At 41.3% G+C, this 24,967-nt stretch overlaps 1 protein-coding gene and 1 long non-coding RNA gene across 2 annotated transcripts in view; one reads left to right on the plus strand and one right to left on the minus strand.

Annotated features, from left to right (window-relative positions):
* Nucleotides 1-407: 407 nt before the first annotated feature.
* Nucleotides 408-24,967, minus strand: part of SRD5A2 (steroid 5 alpha-reductase 2) — a 40,305-nt gene continuing 15,745 nt past the window's right edge. Inside the window, exons 2-5 of the mRNA XM_030500058.1 lie at nt 4,596-4,759; nt 2,101-2,202; nt 1,129-1,279; nt 408-547 (exon numbers count right to left, since the gene is read on the minus strand). Of these exons, the coding sequence (XP_030355918.1) occupies nt 481-547; nt 1,129-1,279; nt 2,101-2,202; nt 4,596-4,759 (484 nt within the window). The 3' untranslated portion in view covers nt 408-480. The remainder of the gene's footprint in view (nt 548-1,128; nt 1,280-2,100; nt 2,203-4,595; nt 4,760-24,967) is intronic.
* On the plus strand, nt 18,876-23,894 carry LOC115613953. Its single transcript, XR_003993576.1, has 3 exons — nt 18,876-19,024; nt 21,207-21,209; nt 23,619-23,894. It is a non-coding gene; the product is annotated as an uncharacterized LOC115613953 (long non-coding RNA).

Here is a 24,967-nt window from a genome sequence, read left to right on the forward strand (position 1 = left end):
AGAGTTATTTTCCTGGCAAAGGAGACCCCTACTCTGGTTTAAAGTGTGGCAACACCTAGGCACTGCTGGCAAGGGAAGGGCACGTGTACTATGGCATGGAGGCAGGAAGAAGCAGCTGCAGAAGTGCTATACATTGGAGTGGCTGCTGAAGACTCTCTCTGAAGTCATGGGCTTACTTTATACTTTTCTACATGAGTTTCTAACAAATGCTTTTTCTCTGATGTCAGTGCAGTTGTATATCCATTTTCTGTAGGCAGAACTCCGCTGAAAACAAACATGTTGTTTGGGGAGTCCCTTTGCCCACAACTATTTGCAATTTCCCCTCTAATTAAAAACATGAACTTCAGTTCCAAATTACCTTTTTGTCTGTTGCAAACCCAGGTTATCATCTGTACAATTAATTATAGTCAGATCTAACATTAAAACTAGGAATTGAAAAAAGCCCTATAAAAACAGAACACAGAGTCCATATTTTCATCATTAAAAAACAAAAGGAATCAAGGCTTTCCTTGATTTTGGATAGTCCGTAAATGTCTTGAGATAGTACCTGAAAGAAAATAAGCAAGAGAGTGAACCTGCATGCGTACAAGGAAACTGCACAATAAAAAAACAAGGAAACTGCACAAAAAAGTTTCAATACAGCTCAGCTGAGGAACCTTAAAACTCCTTCAAACTGCCTTGCTTTAAAATCTCTGTGTGTTACTCTGCAAAAGAAGGTTCCAAAAGTATTTGCATCAGGTTATTTAATTAAGTGAAAGCTGATAATACCGTTAAGGTTCTAACAGTCCTAAAGTAGAAACTTTAGGAATTCAAAGCACAGAACCATATCTGCTCCAGAAGTTGCAAGGAAACGCTTAGGAAAGGTTCACATTTACAAGGCTCAGAAAAAAGGGGCTTCAACGGTGATGTAACTTATGTCAGATTAAATGACTATCAGGCCCACTTGACAGAACAGAAGCTCCAGCCCACTGCCTTACTTTCACTCAGTCACAAACCAACCAACATACTTCTTGCACATACTATTAAATTTTGTCTTGAACACTGACCCTTCTCCTCTGCTCCTCCCTGGTATTTTGCAGTCTGCACTCCAAGAGCAAGCAGCAGTATATGGCAGGAACAATTTGATACCTGTGATGGTGATAAGCACGTGGCCCAATGCAACAAAGAGTAAAAAAGGCAAAGGCGAAGGCTGGTAAGGACCAGGTTGCTATGGCAAAACCAAACCATTCCACAATTTCTCCAAAGTAGTTGGCTCCAGAAACATAGGTGAACAGTCCCCCTGCATCAACAGACAAAAGATGTAATTTATACAGTCACCTCATGTACATGGAAAGTTCTTCCCCATAAAGCCAGCAGCAGAATATGCCAGCTTTCTTATGCAGAGCCCATAACAGCAACCTAAACCCACTGCCCTGAAACTACTGGAATAATGCCAAAGTAGGGTCTTGTACAAGACGCTTGTACCAGAATCAAAGGTGACTCTAACCCAGAGGCTTCCAGCACTTTCACAATCATTTGTTTTCATCTGAAAGAAAGGACTTAGGAAAGCCCATTATTAGATTTGAATTTAAATTATTAACATTAGTCAATTCTCTTCAGGCCCTGGTTCACTGGCCTGGCCCATAGCCACTCTTCTCACCAAGCCCCAACTTGAGGGAGGTGGAAAGGAAATTCTGCACCTTGCATCCTTAGTGTTGGAGGTTTTTCCCCCTAATGTTTACACTTTGAATCTTCCTTTTGCAGTGTAAGAAGTCCATTGCTTCTTCTTCCTGGGCATGGAGAAGAATATTTCCTTTTTTGCAGCCTCCTTTTACAAGACCAAAATCCTCTTCTTATGTCCCACTTAAATCTTTTTTAGATTACCCAGCCCATTTCCTAAAACCCCTCCAAACAGCTTGTGTGTTCCACATACTCGTTTGCTTCTTGCAGACTGTCTGCAGACAGCTCACGCTAGTCCCTGCAGCTCAGAGGGGCACCTGAAGCAAGTACTTGCGCAATACTGGCATCTCTGATATTGTCACTTTGCTGTGAGTTCAGTCAGAAAACATCATCTATCCTGCTGCCCTACTTTCTCCAAGGGGGTGGGGGATGAGACTATACCTTGAGGAATCTTGTAAGTGACTTCCCCGGGTTTCCTCAGCTGGCGCAGCAGGAGATCACTGTGAATGTTGATTCCCATCCCCAGCAGAAATAAGAGGAGGCCTAAGAAACAAACAAGAAATGGATTAGAAAGACAGCTCTGCCCAGTTATTCCTACTTGAGCACATATGTGAGTTTTATTTTCGGAGAAGGCAGATAGGAGTCCTAATATGAGGTGGGTGGATTCTTTTTCAAGTCTAAAGATGCTCTGCTACTGAGAAGGCTACTGAACAGTAGAAGCATAGGTGACTGGTGACAAATAACCCTATATCACTGTGTTAGTTGTGGGATCACAGTCCTCTGAGATCACCTGCATTGGATAGCTTCAGTGAGGAGAGCAACTCTGGGCAAAACGATGACCATCCTGAGCACACTGTTTGTTGGCGAGACCATAGAATCACAGAATGGTTTGGGTTAGAAGGGACCTTAAAGATCATCTGGTTCCAGCCTCACTGCCATGGGCAGGGACACCTTCCACCAGAGCAGGTTGCTCAAAGCCCTGTCCAACCTGACCTTGAACGATTCCAGGGATGGGGCAGCCACAACTTCTCTGGCCAACTTCTGCCAGTGTCTCACCAACCTCATGGTGAAGAACTTCTTCCTAATGTCTAGTCTAAACCTACCCTCTTTCAGTTTAAAGCCGTATCCGCTTGTCCTGTCACTACTTGCTCTTATAAAAAGTTCTTCTCCAGTGTTCTTGTAGGCCTCCTTTAGGTACTGGAAGGCTGCAGGAAGGTCATCCTGAGCCTTCTCTTCTCCAGGCTGAACAACCCCAGCTCTCTCAGCCTGTCTTCACAGGAGAGGTGCTCCAGTCATCTGATCACCTTCATGCACCCCTGGACTCACTCCAGCAAGTCCACGTCTTTCTTAAGTTGGGGCCCCAGAGCTGAACGCAGTAGCAGACCAGAGCACTTTCAGGTGGTGTGAGAAAAAGCTGAACTTCCCAGTTGGCCACAGTCACCCTTTATTGAACAACAAGCTAGGGCACAAAGTACCCAAGTGTCACGGATGGCTGATGGCAGCCAGCCACAGCTGTGGACATTACTGCAAGGTGACAACTGAGCTGTAGGCAAGTACCATACCTCTCATTTTACAGCTGGGGAAAGAGGAGCACAGGGAACACAAACTTATGCTGCACATCAGCAGAGCCAGGAAGGGAACCTGTATCCCAGTGCAGCTCAGCCCACTGACAGTGAGGTTGCTTGGACAGAGCCATGGGCATGCACATGGAGCAGTTACTCACTGAAGGATGCTGACAGCTTCTGGCCAGAATGATTCATTGACCATACTCCATTTAGCTGAAAAACTAGAGATTGAGAAACTCTGCAGGTGACATGCCCTGCATTTCATGCTACATTAGACACTGGGAAAACCACCTCTGATGATGAATTGGGAAGCAAGGAAAGAAATAGAGGCATTGTGTGCCACAAAGTATAGAAAAAAGTGCTGATAAAACCTCATCACTTCCAGTAGCAACAGAAAGTTGGTAAGAGTCTGTAGAGGAAGAACATACTGTTTGGTTTTTATTTATTATTTCAAGTACTGATAATGTAGATTTTTTTTTCTCATTAAATATATGTCATCATGCAAATTATGTGATGTGGATATGAGAGCTGTTACTAATCAGTGTCCAGGATTTTTAATATGTGATGCTGTCTAAAAAGACTGAACTTGCATCTACAGTCTGAAACAGGGTGAAAAAATTACCTTGGTTATTTTGTACTTGTCATATCCAAAACATTTCCTCAGACCACCATGCTAATCTTCTTTTCTCTGTGTGCATTTGAAAAACATCCTCTGTGTACCACCTAATGTATAATGCCACCTAGCTGCTCTTGCTCAATTATTCTTTCAGGGATTTTACAGGATGAAATTCAGCTAGGCTATGAAGTAACAGAATAGAAAGGAACCATCTTAACATACAAACAGACTGTGCATGGTCTCTAATCTTCCTATATGCCTTACATGAGAAAAAAGAGCTCTTTGTCTCTAAAGTCTCATTTATGCTGGGGTTTTGCCCTTCTTTTCTCTCTCAGTCGTAATAGATGCATCGAGTGCAAAGCTCCCTGTTGGGGAAGAGAAAGGCAGTTTGTGCTTGCACACAGCCACTGCTGGGCGGACACTTCGGGCCGAGCAAGGGCACATCCCCGTGCAGCTGAGGCCTGAGATTGCATCTCCACAGCCTGTAGCAGTGGGAGGCTCTGAAGTGGGGTCAGTAAGACGAGGCTGGTGAATTGAGACTAACACATAACATTGTACCCGTTCAAAGGTGACCGCCTAGCAGAAAAAGAAAGAATTGCACATTTGTTTGTCCTGCCTGGGCCAGCAGGCCGGTTTTATGCTGATTTCCGTCACAACTGATTTGACTCACATGTGCAATAAAGATTAGGATGTAATTCAAAATGTTTACAAATTGCTTGGAGATTAGATCTTGGGAATCCTGCAGCTGTAATTACCTGATGTAAATCTGATGTCAGTGCACCAGTCATTTGGATATTCAGCGCAGTAAATCAGGTAGTACCCCTGGAGGAAGCCATTATAGATACAGAATAACGTGCCAAAGAAAAGCAATTGCAGTGGGAAAGGTCTGCCTCTAGTGAAGAAGGGGTAAATAAATGTCCTAAGGTAGATAAGAAAACAAAGTCAGCATGTTACTTATGATAACATTGCATTTGCAATTTATCTGCTGTAAGGAAAAAACCTATTAACAAAACACAAAATATGAAAAAGCTTAGTAAGGATAAAATAAATGGAACAACTGCAACAAAATAAGATCAGCAACTAGTGGGAACAAGAAATACTGCGGATACCAATATTTTTCTGGTCCTTCGGGACTGCACACAAGTCCCGAAGGAGGACTTCAGGAGGGAGGCTAGAAATCTCATCCAGATTCACTGCCACCTCAGGAATGTCTCTTTGCCTTCCTTTTCCCTTATTGGTAAATTGAGGAACTTGTGCCCACAAGCAGCATTTTCATTTGAAGACCTTGCTGTAATGCGCCAGACTGAGCAAAGATGCTGTGGAGGCACATAGACACACTAATGTTCAAACCAAAGTAGTGAGAGGCAATACCAATTGCAATATTGATTCCCCAAATGAGCATCACAATGCCACAAGCACTGTGGAGGAGCTCTGTTACGGAGAAGACATTCCTGATCCCACTACAAGGATCAATTCCTGAGGGCTTTAAGCCATGATGGCAGATGGAGTTGAAGGCAGTGTTGAGACCCCTCTGGCGCTCTCATTCCCTGCAGTATAGTGCCTAAGCTGTAATCCTTTTTCCTAGCCTCTCCTGTTCCTCTCACAGACTTCTGCACATCTCCAAAACACCCAGCTCTGCTGGGACACTTTGGTGCAGAGGCAGAGCAATTTGTTGGCAGCTTGGGGGAGCTGCTCTGCCTCCAGTCCCTGCCTCTCCTCCATGCTTTCAAACTATTTTTTAAAATAAGAAGAGCTAAAGCCCAAAGTTTAATATACGAAACACCAAGCTTTCCATGTAGCTCCAGCACCTAAGACTTCCTTAGACAAAAGCAGTGCTAACACCGGCATTAACGTGTGTAGGAGCAAATAATTTGTGCTTGTATAGTTTTAATTTCCACATATCTTTTTTTCAAGGGGGTGTATCCCTCTTGCACTTTGGACAATCCATATCATCCTTAGGAGAGTGAAATGGAGAGTTATATTTGTATGTGTCAGGTATTTTCTTACCTGTCCAATTAGGTTCTGTATGTGGTAAAATCTACACTCTTAATTTCTTTCTTTTGCCCTCTTGGGCTTTGGATGGTGCCCATCATGCCAGTCTGTAGGTATTGTTGGTAAGTAATCCACATTCAGGGTTGCCAATACCAACTTAAGCAAGCTGAGGCATAAAATGTCATAGCGTTATAAATTTAGATTAAATCATACTAAGCATGTCTGAAAGTGAGTATGCAGAGTACAAGCACCAACATGTTAATGTATTCACTGCCTTCCAAAGCAAGGTAAAACAGATTTCCAGCAATTAAGACAGTTGTGGTATAGAAGTGCTGAATGTTTCTGAATATTGTGAAATCTAAGGGGTATGGAAGATATTTTTCAGATAGTGGTATCACATTTGTCATATTTATTACAGTGTGGAAAGGAGTGCTCTTTGGAATAATGTTACCATTAATCGTTGGATTTGCCCTTTGGGAATGGGATGCTGGAGGTACAAGTAGCACCTTTAGCAATCTGACGTGCCTGCTGAAGCAATATTGACAAATTGGTCCTGAACAGCGATGAGAAGAAGTGGGAAACTTGCAAATGGAAACTCCAAGGAAGCAAAGTGTATAGAAGAGAGAATGATATCAAACCACACAAAGTGAGTTTGGTAGGGGAATTTATACACCAGGTCAGAGTGGGACTTGCACTGCTTTATCCTTTGCCAAAACCAGTTACATTTGAGAGTCTCTTAGTTTTTACAGCTGACACAAACATAAGCTTCTAGCATGAGCTGGCATTTCTCAGCTCCCAGCAAAGTTGATTGTTGCCATGGTGCTTCTTGATGCTGCTGTTGCAGGAGAAAAGTTATAGGCCCTTGAAAGGTGACTTACCCTGCAGTAACAGGAGGGCAAATATCAGCCGTACACCTATCTACCATAGGTGCAGTGGATGCAGGACAGAAAGAACCTGCATGCAAATTGTAAGTACAGTCACAGGGAGTCAGGAGACATCAGCTTTTTTGTTGTTGTTGAGGGAGCGAAATCCTGGCATTGCTGAAATCCCACTCACAGCAGTTTTGAAAATCCAAGTCAGGATTTCATCCAAGAATCTTTGTTGAGGAGCAACACCTCCAAGGAAATCTCCTTGGGTCTGTAAATCAAGAGGCCAGATTCAGCTCTTTGTATCTGGACAACGCCCTAAGCCTTTGTTTTAATACAGCACTTGTCAGCTTGTACAACACAGGTACTTGAGGGTGCACAAACTATTCCTGATGGGTCTTGAAAAAGCAGCAGAGATAGAGTGGGGACATATAATAGGTTCCATGGAAGAATCTGCATCTCTGCGGTAATTATTTTGCAGTGTGAAAATCAAAGGGGAACTGACAGCCACTATTTTAGAGTAACAGAACAAAACCTGGCCTTTTGGATTTAGACCAATGAAAAATTTGACCTTTTTCTTTCAGTGCACTATTGATGACTAATCCTTTATTATCTTTACTGGCCAAAGGCACTGCATCTGACTAAACCATTGGCAACAGCTTCTTTTTGAATGAGTGAATAATAAATTACTCATCTTCTTCTCCATCATTTATTTTCCAGAAGAACAGGTTTTGAAGAGAAAATCATTTGACATTGCATCAAATTTCGTCTTAAAGGAATTAGTCCAGCTCTTCGATAACTCCAGAGACCCTCGCCCAAATGGGGGTAAATGACAGGTTTGCTCTTCTTTTCACAGAAGGCGAAAATCCTTTCACAAATGTTACCATAATCTACTAAGAGTGGGCTCTCAGTCCTCCTCCAACATCTTATTAAATGGAGATGTTTATGCACTGCCATATCTTTTCCATCCATGAGATGCAGTAGCAGCTGTTGTTTTCTAGCCTGGAAACTCAAGACATTTCCAGTGCTCATGAGGTGTTTTACACTTAGGGCAATTGGGTCAAGGGTTCAGGGCTGGCAGCTTGGAATGGGGGGCACCTGACTCCCTCCTGCCCTGCGGGTTCCCAGCCTACTGCTGTACCTGCCCATCTAGCCCTGTGCCACCTTTCCTGGGTCCTTTCCTGGGTCTAACTGGGATAAACTAGGGGCCAGGAATCAGAGATATTGCAAAGGTGGGCAAGGCTGATGTGATGCCTTTCCCTTTGAAGGCAGGTGCTGGCCATGAGCCAGCTTGTCCTATCTGTGCTGGGGCACTATTTGAATGCCCTGGCCCATCCCGTGACCCTCGCCAGCTTCCAGAAGAGAATTATGGACTTCTCCCGGCCAGGGCTGCTCCGAGTCCCTGCAGAGATTTTTTGACTCCCCTTGGAGGATGGGCGGCAGGGCAGGCTGAATGGTTCCTGAGAACCACTTCTACATGGTCCAGACTCCGCATGTTCCAGTTCCTTGCTTGTACCACTAGACGTACCAAAGATGAGGAGAGATGATGGTCCAAGTAAGACCAGGCAGCCAGGTCCTGGTAAGGGTGATACCCTCAGGGCCATCGCAGCTCACGCGTACAACAAGGTCACTCCATGGCCAGCTAGGGCCATGCATTGGAAAGCACTGCGCTACGTGGTGGGTATGGGCACAGTGGTTGCAGGGGTCATGCAGGCAAGCCGTGCCCCTGCTGCAGTAGAGAGATACCCTGCTACATCAAGAGCACGTGTCGCAATCCCTTTAATCCCTCCCTGAAAACCCCTTGCTGAGGTGCTGTCTGCAATTCTCACTGCTTTATTGGTACCTTCTCAACCAAACGCCTAAGCTGGAGGGCACCTCTCTAGACCCTGCTGCAGCTCCCTTCTTAGGAGGATGCTTTCAGTTTTCTTAGTTTATACAATTATCTGTACCCCAGGTAATAAGCAAAACTATGTGATTTGTGTTACACTAACTACAGACCAGTCAGACCTGAAAGGACTTCCCTGCTATGACACAGTGGAGTTCCCTTCGGTCTGTCTTGTGCACAGGTTGAAAAGATTGGTGTCCAAACCTGGGGAGATTACACCAACCTCAAACCAGTTTTATTTGCACCGACAATTAACAGCATAGGAGTCTGCCATAGGTTGTCATTGAAATCACATTGCTAGGGAGCTGCTGCCACCACTGGCATACCTGACCACTTGGATGAAGGCTCAAGATGTTCGCAGACCATGATGGATTTCTACCTGGGGTATCTGCGATGTCCTGCACGAAGCCCCTGATTATTCTGGAGACTTATGAATGTCAAATGACATGTCTTAAAAGTATCTGCTGCTGAAGAATCTGCGCTAAATCCTGCACATACTTTCTCTTTTTGAGCCCAATCCTGTCAGTTACTTGTGGATTGCACTCTGAGGTAATTTTTAACTTTTACTATTTTTGAGTTGTGTTACACTGATTCTCATTGAATGCTTATAGGAGAAGGCTGTCAAGTATATTCTCCATGTATAGTCACCATCAGGGCACAATCTGGCACCTAATTTTCCTGTGCCAAATTAAATTTTTTTCAGTTATCCCAGATTGGATTGAAACAAATGTAACAGTTAAAATATCAGTTCCAAGCAGCAGGCAATCCTGCTGCCAGTTCAAAGAGAAAGTGAAACAAAATGCCCCAAAATACTTTCAAAAGTGAAATGAAGCATTTTAACCCTCCCTCATCATGACTTCTACAGATGCCCCAGCATCACAAACCATGGTACAGCCTCCTCGCCCCTCATACTCCTTTCCTTAAACATCCTACACTGAGATGTTTTGCCCTTCCCTACTTACCCTTATGGACTCTTGAGTAGCCCCAGAAGGTCAACAAGCTAGGAATATTTAAACAAGGAAAGCAAGCAGGTTATTAGCAGCCACTTGTACTGTGCTGGATGGATCATGTCCCTTTTGCTAAAAAGGTGTGCATAGCAAGCTGTGCTCTGGCACAGCTTTAGGAACAAAATCTGAGCTACAACCCAGGTCACACACATTCCAGCAATGCCGGCAGGCAGGAATGTTGGACTGGCAGTTATGTCTCTGGCAATGCCCACTGCAGCTACAGGACAGATGACAGATCTGACTGCAGTATTGCAGTTGTACCTCATCTCCCGATGTAAGGAAGGCTGTAAGTTCAGGAGCTGGGTTTCTTTTCTGGAGCTGATGCCTAGCTGCAGCTGCCTGTGGAGACCACCAGCGCAGAGGGTGCGCAGTGGCTGTGTGTGCCACCAGGTGACTGCCAGTGGTGGGGCACGTCCTCCTTGCCAGGGCAGGGGGCTGCTCTGTGCCCGAGACCTGCATCACCAGGACTGTGTGAAACCACCAGATAATGCAATCACTTGCTGGTCGCCAGCCCAGATTCTAAACTCATCTTAAATCATTGTCCAGTGACTGTGATGGGAGCAAAAGAACTCCCTTTTTATTTTAATCATGCAGATTTATGTATCCATTTATGACTAACACAAAGTTGAAAATAGCTCTCCTTTCCAAGCCACGTGCAAAACATCCCACTTCCATGTTCCTCCAAAGATCTTTGGACAAAACTTTGGTGCCTATAATTTAAAGAGCAAAAAGGATATACATGTTACTTAAAAGCTTACAATTCCACTGTATAAAACAATAGTAAACCTGTCATGTCAGGTTCATTTCTGAGTATTCTGTCTAAAAAAAAATTACTCAATCTACAATCCTTGGGCTATTTGTGGCTCACTTATGAAATTCATCCAACCTGAAGCCTGTTGTTAGGGACACTCCTTCTTTATGGCCTCTTAGTAGCAGGTTTGGGGTTGGATGAAGACTTTTGGCAAGAGCAGACTCATCTTACCTGGGCAAGAGATGCAAGTACACATCAGATCAAGGGATGGGAGAAAGAGTGAGGAAACCCTAAGACAGATGGCACCACACTGGGGTTTGAGGAGTTCTGGAGAAGAAGGGCAATAGAAAGCAGAAAGTCTGGGCAGCACTGATTTAAGACAAAACCAGCAGAAATGCAGTAAGATTCAGTGGCAAAATAAGAAAAGGCATGGAAGAGACTGCCATACTGAACCATTGGGGCTGCTGAATTTGGACTGAAGATTAATAAGAACAGACATATTAGAGATAAAAAGTGACATACAATATTAGAAAATTATTTGGGAGAGCTGAATACCTGTGACCAAGAATTTTCATGGTACTGAAAGGAAGTAAGTTTGAATGCAGTGAAAACAAATTTCTGTTAAATGTACTATATAAAGAACATTGAAGTAAAGAGCTTGGTACGACTGGAAGAAGAAAGGGGATAACCACAGGTTACAGACACAGATAGGATCTTTAATAAAGAGAAGAAAAGGTTGAATGGTTTGGAATATATATTTGTTTTCATATTTCAGGGGATAAATCTTATTCCATTTAAGAGAAGCAGAAGGTAGCAGCTGCCCTGGGCAACTGACCACCATTTACTGCACCTTCTTCTGAGCGATCCAGTATTGGCTTCTGCCAAGGCAGAGTTCTGACTGTGAAGGACCTCTGCTGTAATCCGGTATGACAATTTCAAGGTTTCATGGCTCATCTAACGTTATACACAAACTAAACACATTAAAAAATATAAACTCTCAAGAATAGATAGGCAATTACTTAACACCAGCATTTATGAACGAAGTTCCAGAGTGATACTCGCTATGCCAGGAAGGCTGACACCATGGATGACAGTACTTGAAGAAGCCAACTTCATCGAAGACTGACAGTCAGAGGGAATCAGCAACTGCACTTGGCTTCTGGCCACACAGTTAAATACAAACTTCAGATTGAATCAATGGTGCTAAGTCAGAAAAGCTCAGTTGCTTACAACTACATTTGAATTAAGTGGCATTATAGGAAAAAAATATACAAATATTTGTAAAAGCATGTATATCTGATATGAATGGCTAAAAATAAAATGCTGCTGCTTTATTACTGTCAATCATTGCTGAAAAAAAACCAAGATATATTTGACCTTGGATAAATTTAAGGAATCTGAGCTATATAACGCTCAGTTCCAACTCTATAAACACCTAAAATCAGTCATTCTGACCATGTAGCACTAGTCAGTATTGCCTCATTGATTGTTATAAATTTTAGGCGTGCTATGCAGTTAGCAAAGTAAGAAAGACAAATAAAGTTTAGGGATGAAACCCAGTCCTTTTCACATTGAATCCAGAAATTTTTAGATATGCTCCACTTACTAAAATACAAGTGGTTGAAAAAAAGGAAGGAGAAGAAAAGAAACAGGACCTGAGAATGGGTATTTGGTTTTAATTAGTAAAGAACTGTGTAGGCTTCACTCCAGGACAAAAATTTTTGCTCTTCTAAATTCAATACAACAGCAGCCATTTTCAAAAGTGTTCTGCAAGTTTGTTTATAAATTATTTCCTTAATTCTCTTGGTTTTCTTCCATTATTTCTGAAAATGTCATTGGAAAAATCTAGTATTTCCCAGTAATTACCAGCATCTGCTTAGAAACAACAAAGGAGAATTCTTTCTTGTCACTGGCAAAAAAGCATTGAATTGTGAAATGCTTTGTGCTATGGCTTATCAGGTAGAAGAATGAAACCCTATACTTCGATTATTATGCTTTTTTTAAAGGGAAACCAAGACCAGAATTGTTAGGTTTGGTGCATTAAAAAGCTGCATTAGCAAGTCACAGTCCATCAGCAAGTTACGCTCAGTATATATTTACATTGGTATATTTGTTTCTCAAACGTTTCCATTCTGGTGTACAAACATCAAATAGGTTTTCAATACCCTTAATTACGAAATGTTATTTTATTTATATTTGCTATTAGCTAATCACTTGTTTCTTCCCTTTTGTTTGTGATGTGGAAAGGAGATCTGAATGAGACCTGAACTAAACATTAGGAAAAACTGATTGTAAGTGAAGGCAAGTGAAGCAAGAGCCTAGAACCAGCTGTTAATATCTTTCTCATCATCACCTGCCAAACTGAACAAATTTGCTTGAAAGTTGGGGTTTTGTTTTTAAAATATCTTCCTCTTTGATAGCCAAAGTAGGCAAAATGAAGCTAATAGAGCAAAGGAAATGTGTCCTTTGTGCCGACCCCTGCTGAAACCAGTACCATCCCGTACAGACCCACAGTTTGTCCTCAGGCACTCAACAGCCAAGTACCAGAGTTCAGGATGTATGGCATGATGGACTTTTTGTCCAAAAAGCCAAATGCTAATAGTTGTAATGGTCTCCTTGGCTGGGAGTCCTATACATGTACAACAGGAGGAGGTAGGACTCATTTCTATATTTAACTTAGGTGATCCTGTTTTCTCGAAATAGTTCTGTTGAGTGAAGGAATTAACATAAATTGGATATATTATAGGATAGGGATGGTAGCAGCAGCAGGTGTCCCATGTCTTGACCTTAGTAGATTCTTTACACTGTCTCACATGTCAATTTGCAAAGTAACTTGGGGTTTCCTGGTTTAGAGAATGTTATTTTTAGTGGCTGCAAAATTGATTGATAAATTATATCAAGGGATAATTAACAATTGTTGACTATTAAACTAGAAGGATGCTTTGAGAGAGGTTCTGCAAAAGACTTTTCTGGTATTACTCACGGGTTTTTTTCATGAATGATATGCCTCTGCAGAAAAAAAAAATAATATTCCTACTGTTTGTGGCTGGCATAACTCTGGAAGACGCTGAGCACACCAGGAATGAGGGCTAGAGTTTACAATAATCTTGAAGTACGGGTTTCATCATTTTAAAACAGTATATTTGATTCAATAAAGACAATGGCAAAATACTACACTTGGGTAAAACTGACTAAATGTAAAAGACAAACTGGAGAATAGGCTGGAATAGTAGATGGGAATGCTGGCAGGTGGCAAACTGAGCATGAGCTAATGATGTCAGGCTGTTGTGGAAAAGGCAAACGTTAAAATGTAATGTGAGAACAGGAGTGCTGGCAGAGACACCTGAAGCAGTCTTTCCCTTTGCATAGTGTTAACAGGAACCTAAATCATACTTTGTCCAGCTGAACTCTGCACTCTACAAAAGGACAAGGAAAAAGTGGAAGCAGCCCAGAAAAAAACAATCGTGGTCTAGGAAACGTGACATGTAGAAACACTCAGGGTTGTTTAAACTAACTAAGAGAAAACCAGTGGAAGACATTATAACAATGTATAACTGTATAAAAAGTTGCTGCAAAGAAGAAAGAAGTAAAACATTCTTCTTGTCTACCAGGAACACAATAAGAAGTAACAGGCCTAAACAGCTGTATAGAAAATGCATATATATAGAATGTATAGAAATTAGAGAAGGACAGAGATGTGCAGGAACACACTAACTGAAGGGCTGGAGGATTCTCCATCAATGTCAATCGTTAAGGACAGGCCAGACAAATGTCCATCAAGAACGAAAAGAAACTTTGAGGACTATGTGTGGCCAGGAACTGTCTGGGAATGGGAAGTTGGAGCTATCTTGGTGAGAGAGAGGCTCTGACAAGAAGCCAGGGTACAGGGATGAGATCTAGAATTCGCTGAGCAAGAAAACTAGCACAAGCAAAACCTTTCACTCAGGTTGCAGACTGAACTCAATGGCAGGCCAGCTATCTCAGTTGAAATGCTAACTAAAGTGGGTCCAGATTTATATTTGTATGAGGATTAGAGCACAGGACCAGGGTCAACATGACTAGATGGACTATGATAATGACAAATGTGCAGATCTCACAGTACTTCATGATTACCTCTACTACTTGATAGCATCTAAAGGGCAGTAGTACTTAAAGATTGTATTTGTTATTTTATCTAAGCAATGGCGTGTCAAAGGCTTAGCCAGCCAAAGCATATATTTTAGCAAGGTATCTCACTCTTTTCTTCTCCAGAAATAACTACTTGATATTTATGAAGACAGATATTTATGAAGACAGATCACTTTGTTCCTATTGCTAAACTGTGGGTGTCTGCCAAAAGCATGAAATGTGTGCCAGAGTAACTTAAACAGACACTACGCTATGCACTTCAAAAAGCTCATTGCTCCACTGGAGCGGAGAGTCCAAATTGTTCACAGAGGCTGAAAGTGTGAGCAGAACAAAAGGACACATCTACATGAAAAATGGTACAAAATCTACAGATGAAAAATCTGTGCTCTTACAACTGCACTTACCAGAGAAAGAGTAATTATTTTCCATAAGTGGTCCACATGGAGCTGAGAAAATGACCAAAGGAAGCCAGACATTTGGTAAGCTATACCTCTCCAAAACTAAATCTTGGTCAGACTGTACCCAACCAACATACACTAGACTCCAGAGTTGCAACTAGAATTGCAAGATAAATTGCTAAAAGTCTTTAAAATACTCTTAACTGTCTTTTTCCACTGTAGTGATTCCTTCTTTTCCACTTTTATGCCTAAACTCTTGCTCTGTCTCCATTTTGCTCTTACAGCCTTCCTGACTTTGTCCTTTCTTTGTCTTTCCTTCATCAGATTCTTACCTCTTTCATGGCTCTTCATGTGTTTTTTTTCCAATTAGGAGTTGTCCTTCTTGCTGCCCTACCATTGCATTCTGCCTTTCGTTGTAGTTCTTTCACCTTTGTCCCTCCCCCTTTGCAGTTATGACTGTGTATCTTTACCAACCAGATTGTTCCTCTTGGGCTTCCTAATGGGTCCAACAGGACTGCTCCTCTTGGGCTTCCTAACACGTCTTTGTTCCTCTACAGGAGCTTTTCTGGATCTTGTAGCTGGAAAGGACTCAGTAGTGACACAGGATTAGTATGGTTTACATCGACCTGTACATGAAAATGCATCACGCTTCCTATACTATTTAATTCTACGTTCCATTAGCTTTGCATTGCCTCCATAGTGTCACATTTCAATAAACTACAAACTCTTTGCGTAATTGGTACTATGTGTTGGTGTGAAAAAAACCAAAATCTGTGAGAAAACCGAGATTGAAAACTAAAGCAGTTTTTCTCTAGCTCTGTTTTATAGATGGTCTTGGCAAAACCAGTTCTGAGCCCTGCCTCTGCTCAGAGTGCTTCTTTCACCATGCAGCAGGATAATGGTAGGAGGATTTTTGACTGTTTTACCACAGTCCACAGGGTTCAGAAGAGCATAACAGGGTCATCTTCTTCCTTATTTGTTACCATGCAAAGAAATGGTCTAAGAAACAGAAAGATGCAGCAATAAGTCTGTGCAGCAGTTTAGGCCTGTCATGTGTTGGGAAACACTTCTTCATAATTGAAATGGCCAGAAACACTGCATACATTTATTCCCAAAATGGTAAAAAAAATGTTAAAGATGAAAATTATAATTTCTGAGTCACATTTTGAAGAACATGGGTCGAAATGTCTTACATTTGGCAAGGTCTTAACCCAAATTTCTTCTCAACATGTATGACCTCTTGACATCCGTGGCAGTACAATACACACAGAGAGGAGCAAAATTTGAAATGGACCTGTGTTCATGCTCACATTGAAATGATCAGAGGACTTACTATCCTTCTTTTTGGGTGTTGTTTGGTTTTTTTTTCCCCCTCAGGACAGCTACATGGAATGACTCTGAATCAGTTGTCTGATTCCCAACACTGAAAGTTGCTAAGTGAAACACTCAACACATAGAAAATGTAAGTATTAAAGTGGTCTCTTGATACCTGGATACTGCCATCTCACATCATCTCCTTTTCCCTTCTATTTCTTCTCACTCCTGCCCCACCTTATGCCCTAGCTGATTTTTAACAATTCTCTTGTGCTACTTGTGCTCGTGTCCTACGCTACTCTCTTTCACCTGAACTTTCTATCTCTTCCCACCTTCTAGCACTAACTGTAAACCTTACAGAGGCTTTTTTATTTCTCTGCATTAGAGACAACTTGTATTTTCCTAATCCATGCTGCCAGGGCTCCAGCTAGGAGACCACTTCTTCCCTCTTGAGTACCCTGCCAGCCAGAAATGCATGAAAAGTCCTGCTCTGCCCCTATAGTGCTGGCCTAGACAATACTTGGCTGGATTGCAGGTTCACAAACTGTGGTCCTGCTTATACCCTCAGATGAACCAGAAGAACTGTTCTGCACAGGCAGACTCTAAAAATGTTAATTGACAAACTTGATGTTTGAACAGATACAAACACATTTCTCAGAAACAACTCTGCCAAGTTTAAATTGCTTTTCCTGGGAACAGCCAGAGATTCGTGTCTACTCTTTAGTAACCTTAACCCAGGCGAAGTTGGAAGACATAAATGCTTTAATGATTGTTTTTTTAAAAAAAGGATTTAAAGAAAGGCAAAGAAAGGCAAAGAACTCAATAACATAATGTAAATACAAGAGTTTTTCCCTCACCTTCATTGTTCCCAGGAGCAGCAAAAGTTTTACAGATGTACATGCATGTCCTGCCCCAGATGAGTGACAGGAGTGACTGGAAGTTTTGCTTAGAACCACACAGTTCAGAGGTATTTTCGTGTGCATCTCTAGCAGGAGACCACACTAATGTGACTAGACTGCTTGAGTAGCCCAGCTAGCTTATGCAGACTTCTCTTTAGCCTTCCTTCCTCACTCTGAATGATGACATTAATGCCTAAATCAAGGGGATTTGGCTTTGTGGGAAAGCCGCCCAGCCCATCTTTGCCAGTATGTCGAAGTGCTGCAGATCATCACTCTGCCCTGGGATCTGCTCCAGCACAATTGTGCTTGTTCGTTAACATCTCTGACAGGCAAACCCTCTTTCTGTAGTAGACAACAAATCTCTTTGCAGACATCCTTGACACAGTGACATTTTCCAAAGATGGTTCTGGAAGGCAGTCTGCCAGCATGGAAAGTGTCAGATTAAGTTGGTGAACTCCAGCACAATTATAAGCAAAATGTTACATCACATACAGCAAAAGTTGACTGTGGGTGTTGCTACTCTACTACATGTTTATAAAGAGTAATTACATGTTTATAAAGAGTAATTAAGAAAGAGGACTTCAGAAACAACTTCCTTCAAATATGACCTTTTTTCATTGTTATTGCAGTTCACATTTTGACTCACCTTTCTAGGAATGGTGAAACTTCCTGCCCATCCTTAGGTATTACTAGAGTAGCAACTGATGTTTCAAAAGTTCACAGCTAGATAGGATTTAGCTGAGTCTTAAAAAGAATTTGGCTGTGTAGAAAAATATATATATTTTTCTTCTTATCAGTTGACTTTTCTCATCTTCCTGCACTGAATGTTTTAACACAGTTTTAGTATTAATTTTTTTTCCACAATAATTTCATTGCTATTGTTGTATCTATGAGATGTCCAAAAAATAATTATAGTGTCATTGAGTGGTCAGCAAAGATTAACATGGTTCTTATGTTCAGATGGGTTTAGATGTACATTAATTTACTCGACCAAGTTCAGTAAGAATCACCCTACTGATTAATTCACCTGCACATTTAAATCAACATCTAGATGGAGAGATGGACACTTCAAGGTGTTTTCTTCAGTTACAGTTTGAAAGTATTTCTTTAACATAATTCTTCTTTATTATAATTTTTCTTGACCGAAATGACTTTCTGAGGGAGATAACAAGAATATAACTTAAACCAAGAGAAATAGGTACAGTGTCTGGGGTGGGCATTTATTTATAATCGTACTACTAGGTCATTTCACACATTTTTACTCTTAACTGAGCTCCCCAAAACTGGGGAATTTATTAGGGAAAATTAGGGAAATTACCTAATTGTGTAAGCTTTGAGTACACAAAGGGGCTTGTGAAAATTTATCCTTTTGTCAAACTGTATTGATTGGCTCAGTAAACTAAAAGAGCAAGGTCCATAATAAATTTCACACTGAGTGGAATGAACCTTAATACTTTTCCTGTGCTTTTATTTCTTACTTAAATGAGCAGCCCCAATAAGGAAAAACTACAGACATCCCATGATTAAAACAAGTAATTTCCTTGTTTGGTAAAAGCATTATTATTTTTAAGTAAAAACATTTACTTAAACTCCGGTATATAATTTCATCTTTTTCTTCTCTTAGTATAGCCCTTTATAACCCTGCATTTCCAATATCAACAGCAGGAAACTGGTAATGCAAATCTAGATCTTTACATCCTCATCACTCATACCAAAATTCTGTGGAGCTCAGTGCTCAGAATGTATCTTCCAGTAAGGCTTTAAACTCTCAGGATATCAAGCATTGTAACTTCTCTCTGGGCCCAAACCTCACACGGGTGAGACCAGAGGCTCTACTTGTGCCCTGGTGACAGCCCTGCGGCTGGGACTTCAGATCTCTACCTGGGACTGCAACTTGACCCACTTTCTACAGAGCAGATGGGACTGAGCACCCACTAAGCCATTGTGTATTTATCAGTGACAGGCAAATCGGGGTAACAAAGAAGTTTCAGAGCAAACATGAATACTCCTTTAGGCATGGCCCTGCTCCAGGTAGCAGAGATGGAACAAAGAGACAAAACTTCTTTAACCTGCTCTGCACCTACTGTGCTTCCCTAGAATAGACATTCCGTGTATGGAGCTCAGGCCTGTGGACTGACTGCAAGACATCAAAAGTCATCTGGAATCATAAATTGTAATACCGTGCAGCACGCAAGCATACGAAACTTTCTTGAACAACCAGATTAGGGAATGATGGCTTTAGGGAGCACGGTAGAAGCAGTGGGGGGAATGGAGAGGAGGAGCATGGCACACAGTAATGCCTACCTGGGAATAAAAGCTGAAGTATAAATGCAAAACCATAAAGGATTGTAAAGCTGCGGGGTAATGACGAAAGCAGAAATTGATTGGCTTCGGATAGGAATATACTGTTAACAGGCATTTTGTCTTGAAAAGAAGTGAAGAAAGATAAAAGTCTTAAGTTATCTCTGTAGAAATTCTTCCAGATGAAAAGATAAAAAGAAAAATTGAATCTGGTGGTTATTATAAGATCTGATTATATTCATTATTAGCAAGGAGAGTACCACTCAGAAAGACATACATATACTTCAAACTTCAGCTAATCTCTCTGTTTATTCACTTCATGTTTCAAAAAACATAACTAAAACCTCTTATGAACTAATACAAAATACCTCTAAAATTTTTGAACAAATTACTCATTTGGGGCCTGCATCTTCTGCATTTCTCTGGAGGCTTGAGCTGCTTTTCTTACCGATGTAAGAAAACAAACCAACCAACCAACCTACTTTTCTTACAAGTAGGCACATCTACCTGAAAAAATGACCAGCATGTCCTGGTAAACGCTGCACCTGCCTGGCTAACCAGGCAGCACAGGTAGGCTTAAAAAGGGACTGCACGAACCACATTCTGCAGAGCATGCGGAGAGGCAGAGTCGTCTTTCTTCCCCCAACACAGTTTCAGAGAGAAGGGAAACATGCAAAAGAAGTGTAAAAAAACTTACACAGGGATATCGTTTCCAAATACTTCTGATTTCCCATTCTTTTGCTGTAAAAGCCTGCTTTCCCTGATCTGTTTGGAAAGATGCCAATTTGTAGAAAACCGAGTACAGGCACACCAAATGGGCCACCTGCAACCAAAGAGGTTTGGGAATCCAGCTGTGTCTGGAAGAGCAGCCTACTTAATGTCTGTCAGATTCACCTGAGTGCATGTCAGGAATGAAAATAGCAGGGGTTTTTAATATACTCTAACAAAGTAAAAGATTAGGCTTTTGATTTGAAACAAAGTTGCAAGAGAAGTAAATAGATAACTACATGTAATGGTAGTAGGTGGTATTTGAAACTGAAATGCCTCTTTAAATTGCTGGTGCCTTAGCTATTACCGGCAGCAGCATGGGGGGAATGCAGCACCCTGCCTTCTAGAGCAGTATCTTCAGGATTAGCTTTGTAGCTCAGGGAGACAAGGCCTTCCCCCCTGCCCCTGTGCATGGTGGCATCCCTTCTGCTCCCTCGCCACTCTGTCTTTCTCACTTCTAAGTGGAATACAGCATTAAGGTTTATGTGGAATTTAATTGCAATAGCTTCCTCTCAACACCTTATATTTTGTTTCCCACCTTTGGTTTTCGAAACTGGACTGCAAAATGGAAATGCAGCAAACAGGCTTCTCCTCACCACCTGAGAGCTTCCGCCGGCATTCTCACTGTAATCCTTAACCCTCTAGCAGGAAAGGCTGTATTACAAACTACATTTCAAACCAAAATACTATGCAAGTTATTTATCACAAGAAGTGTTCCTGTACATACATCTTATGCTACTCATCATTTCCAGCTCATGCCCAGCTTTTCAGAGAGGTTGCATATACAGATGGCAGGCTTGGCATTCAGTACTTTCCTCACTTTCTTCCTTCTTTTCCTGCCTTCCCACCCCATCAGTTTTGGAAGTCCTGACATCATAGGCCCTACTTTATGAAAATGATACAGCTATGAGCTTAAAATAAGTGTTATAGATTCAGATTTTATAGGATGTTTTCCTTAGAACCATAGAGAATTTGGATTTGATTAAATTCGCATCATGCTGCAATAATACATTGCATGACATGAAAAGCTGGCTAACTAAGGCTAGCAAAGAGGCAGGGGGTGGGACTGGGGATTCTTCCCATCCCTTTCGTCCCCTCAGCAGCAGCCTGCCTTCAGCCCTTCATGAAAGCCTCAGGGAAGGCACCATCTTTTGCCTGCCACAAATTGAGAGAGAGAGGCTGCTGCCTAGTGGTGGCAGTGAAAGACGGAGAGAGAACTGCTGTCGTGGTCCACCACGGGCCGCTGGCCTGCAGCTCCTCGGCCAACGCGGGGAGGGGAGAAGGTCTCCTGGCTCCATCCACCTCCCTCTTGCATCCTCTAGGGCAGCAAATCTTTGTATTGGACTGCGCTAGGGGAGGGTTGGTACCTAGATGACCATCTCGTTTCTCTTTCAGCAGTGGGCTGGCTGGGAGCGCACCACCTGCTAGACCTGGCTCATGAGGCTCCATTCAGCAATCAGAGAGGTCCTGCAAAGTTCCTGTCAATGAGGAGCCATCCACATTAACCCAGGGAGTTTCCAGAAGAGGATTAGAGTGGTTCTTACAACACTCCGTCATATTCCTCACTGACCTCACAATAAATTATTATTATTTAAAGCTGGCACATGGCACAAATTACAGGCAACTGGTGGCTATCAGTGTGGGTAGGACAGCATTACTGAACACTAAGCCCATACAAAAGCATTACTTTAAAATCTAAGAAATACAGCCACACAAACACAAACCATTGCTAAGGAGTGGTAGATTGTAACCTTGGTTACAATCATGGTTTCACCAGCTCCAGGTGCTCAAAGTAGCCTGGAAACACAGGGCTCTAAGAGTCACTCCAAAGCAGAAAACACTAGTCCAATCTATGTAAGCATGGGAGTAGTATATGGGAACAGGAAGGTGATGTTGTCTCTAGATATGCTACTACAATCCTGGTATGGTATTCTACATCCAGCACCGAAATCTTAATTTTAAAATTGATATTGAAAAAGAGGGGAGGAAAAAAGCCACAGAAATTATCTGAGAGCTGAGGGAAGAAAATATCTGGCATTGAGGGCCTTCAGCTGTGGTTCAGTGACATTAAAATCTGGTTTAGGATATGTCAGATCGAATAAAAAGTGTTGCAGCTACTTGACACATGTCCAAAAGCAGCACAAATTAATTGTGCTAGTCTAAACCTGTTCCTAGAATGATGAAGAGGTAATTTTATCCTGACCGACTTCATCCTGGATAAAGTATCATGTGTCTGCATCACTCTAGCTCTTTGTCAGATCCAGTAATGTCTGTTCCTCTGCAGCTGGCATAAATCCACCATAAAAGCCATAAATTCGGCATGAACACAGTATCATGTACAGTAGCTAATGCATCAGAAGTATGATCACGTGCTCCTATATTATCTGGATCACACTAGTGCAGATGGAGGACCTGATATCTCTGTAATAAGAAAATTGAAAGATGATCTGATTACTGTATAAGTGATATCATAGTAAGAAAGTACTAAAGGATACTAAGGAGTGCTTTAACACAGAATGAGAAATAGCAAGCACCACTGCGAGAAAAATCAGGGCTAGTCAAATTCAAGCAAGAAACTTCAAAAGCGTTATTTAAGTACAGTAAAGGAGCTCAGAAGACTACACTACCAAATAAAAAAGTGGATTCACCATAGAAAATGATGGATTCTTCATCTTCTGGGGTCTTCAGACATGAAGTTACTCTGAAATACATGCTTCAGTCAACACAAGCTACTGGGGCAGCACAGCTGGTCATAACATATAGGAAGACAGAACAGCTAGCATAGCAGTCTTTTAAAAATCTATGTTTCTCCATTATGGACTATATTGTCCTTCTCAGCATACCTCTAATCAAAACTTCCCTTCCACATGCATGTTTGGTATAATAGGTGAGACAAAATTAGGAATGATAAAAGCTTCCCTGTGGAAAGAAGTCACTAATTATGCAACAATATATGAATGAACTTTTCTCTGCTTCACACAAACATAAAAGAGTGCTTCAATACAGATGGCAGATGATCAGTAGTAAAAGTTGGAGTAGATTAACAAAACATAATGAAAAATGGAACAGCTTCATTCACTTCAAAATTTTAAAGTCGGAAAAACTGCAGTAGGCTACATCCATTAAGTAAACGTAATTTTACTATTGATCAATTGTATGTTTTACTCCTTATACTTGCAGTCAAGTTTAATCATGAAAATATTTTAAACTGTTGTTAAATTACTTCTAGTACAGATAATAGGTTGAATAAATATCAAAATAAAGTATGTCTGTCATATCAAAGTGCTAAACCTCTTTTCAAACACTATATGCTGATGAAATGCCCTAACTCAGCATGACCAGTACCTCTGCTCCTAACCCCTGGCATAACCAATGCCATTTTATAAGGCAAACAGCCATAATACATAAGCAGGGTGTGATCACATATCACACCCCGCTTCTTTCTGTTCCTATTCCAAACTGCAATAAGACTATTTGCCCACCAGGGTTGTCGCCAGGATGTGGTGGCACCCATTATGGAAAAGGGAAGCATAACAGCACATGAGATACTGCCTGTAAAATCCAGCAGCTGTAAGTGGACTTCTGCTGCTGGACAGCAAACCCTGTGATCCACTGGTGGTCAGGGATGCCTCCACCGTCGTTGTGTTCTTCCTCCAAGAACGTCTGAGTTTAGATTACAATTATTATACCCTGCACTGGTTATTAAGAATTTGACCTGATCTGCAGAGGGTCCAGGTAACTAAGAACTCTGGGTAAATAAAAATTCTAGTTAATAAGAAAGCTATGCAAATTATTATAAATTCTGTTTAACTTCAAGCTATGCTAATTGCTAAAAATTCTGTGTAAAAATGAGCTATGCTGACTGCTAGAAATTGTAGATAATGATAAGCTGTGCTAATTGTTAAAATTTTTATGTAATAACAAAGCTCCAGTTATAACCACAACCCTTTGGCCATTGGTCATTCTGTCAAGAATCCCTCAAAGAACCTGCCTGTCCCCATAGCATCAGGTGACACCCAGAAAAACTCCCAATTTGTGATTTTTGTTGCTCTTTCACGTAACAATAGAATACTAATCATTAATGCAAATTTCAAACATTAGTTGATTCAGTAGAACCTCACAATGGCTTCATGGGAAGAGGCTGCACGCTGCAATAATAATACTGGAGTAACATGTAGTATTAGAAACAAACTTGTTTGTTATACACACTTTGTTACAATGAGGGATTTTGTTTTTACAAGGGAAGGAGTACACTCCAGCCACAGATGAGAAGACCCTCCCAAATTATCTGAGAAATAAAGTGTACGAAAACACAGTGCTTTTGCCTAAGTCAAGTAGTAATGTTAAAAAAGAAGTCACTGATTCAAAGGATGTATGCATAACAGTAGGGTAACATTTCTTTCAGTCATCTAGTGGTGCTCGTTGATTTCTGATCAGAAATTCTTGAGAACAGCAGAATGCATCAAATTTTAGTATAACTACGTATAATTAATACCTCCAGATTTTTGTGAGCCAAATTTGTTGTAGGTGGTATCCTCCACCTGACTTAAGGCAGCAAAGAAAAGACAATGTTAGTGATAACGAATATATCCCTAACACCATGTTTTAGCACTTTAAATCACTCTCTGTTTTAAATTTATCTACAACAGCCTATGGTTGCTATCCCTAAACTGTCTGTACAAATACTGCAGATGGATTTTCAACATATTGATTTTGGTGGAGTTGCAAATAATAATTTCTGATCAATTATTACAAGAATGTTTTCTAGGAAGCAAAAATATTTCTATTTATATATAAAAAACAACCTATAGGAAGCAA

The sequence above is a fragment of the Strigops habroptila genome, chromosome 10 (genome assembly GCF_004027225.2).
Source record: "Strigops habroptila isolate Jane chromosome 10, bStrHab1.2.pri, whole genome shotgun sequence".
Taxonomy (NCBI): Eukaryota; Metazoa; Chordata; class Aves; order Psittaciformes; family Psittacidae; genus Strigops; species Strigops habroptila.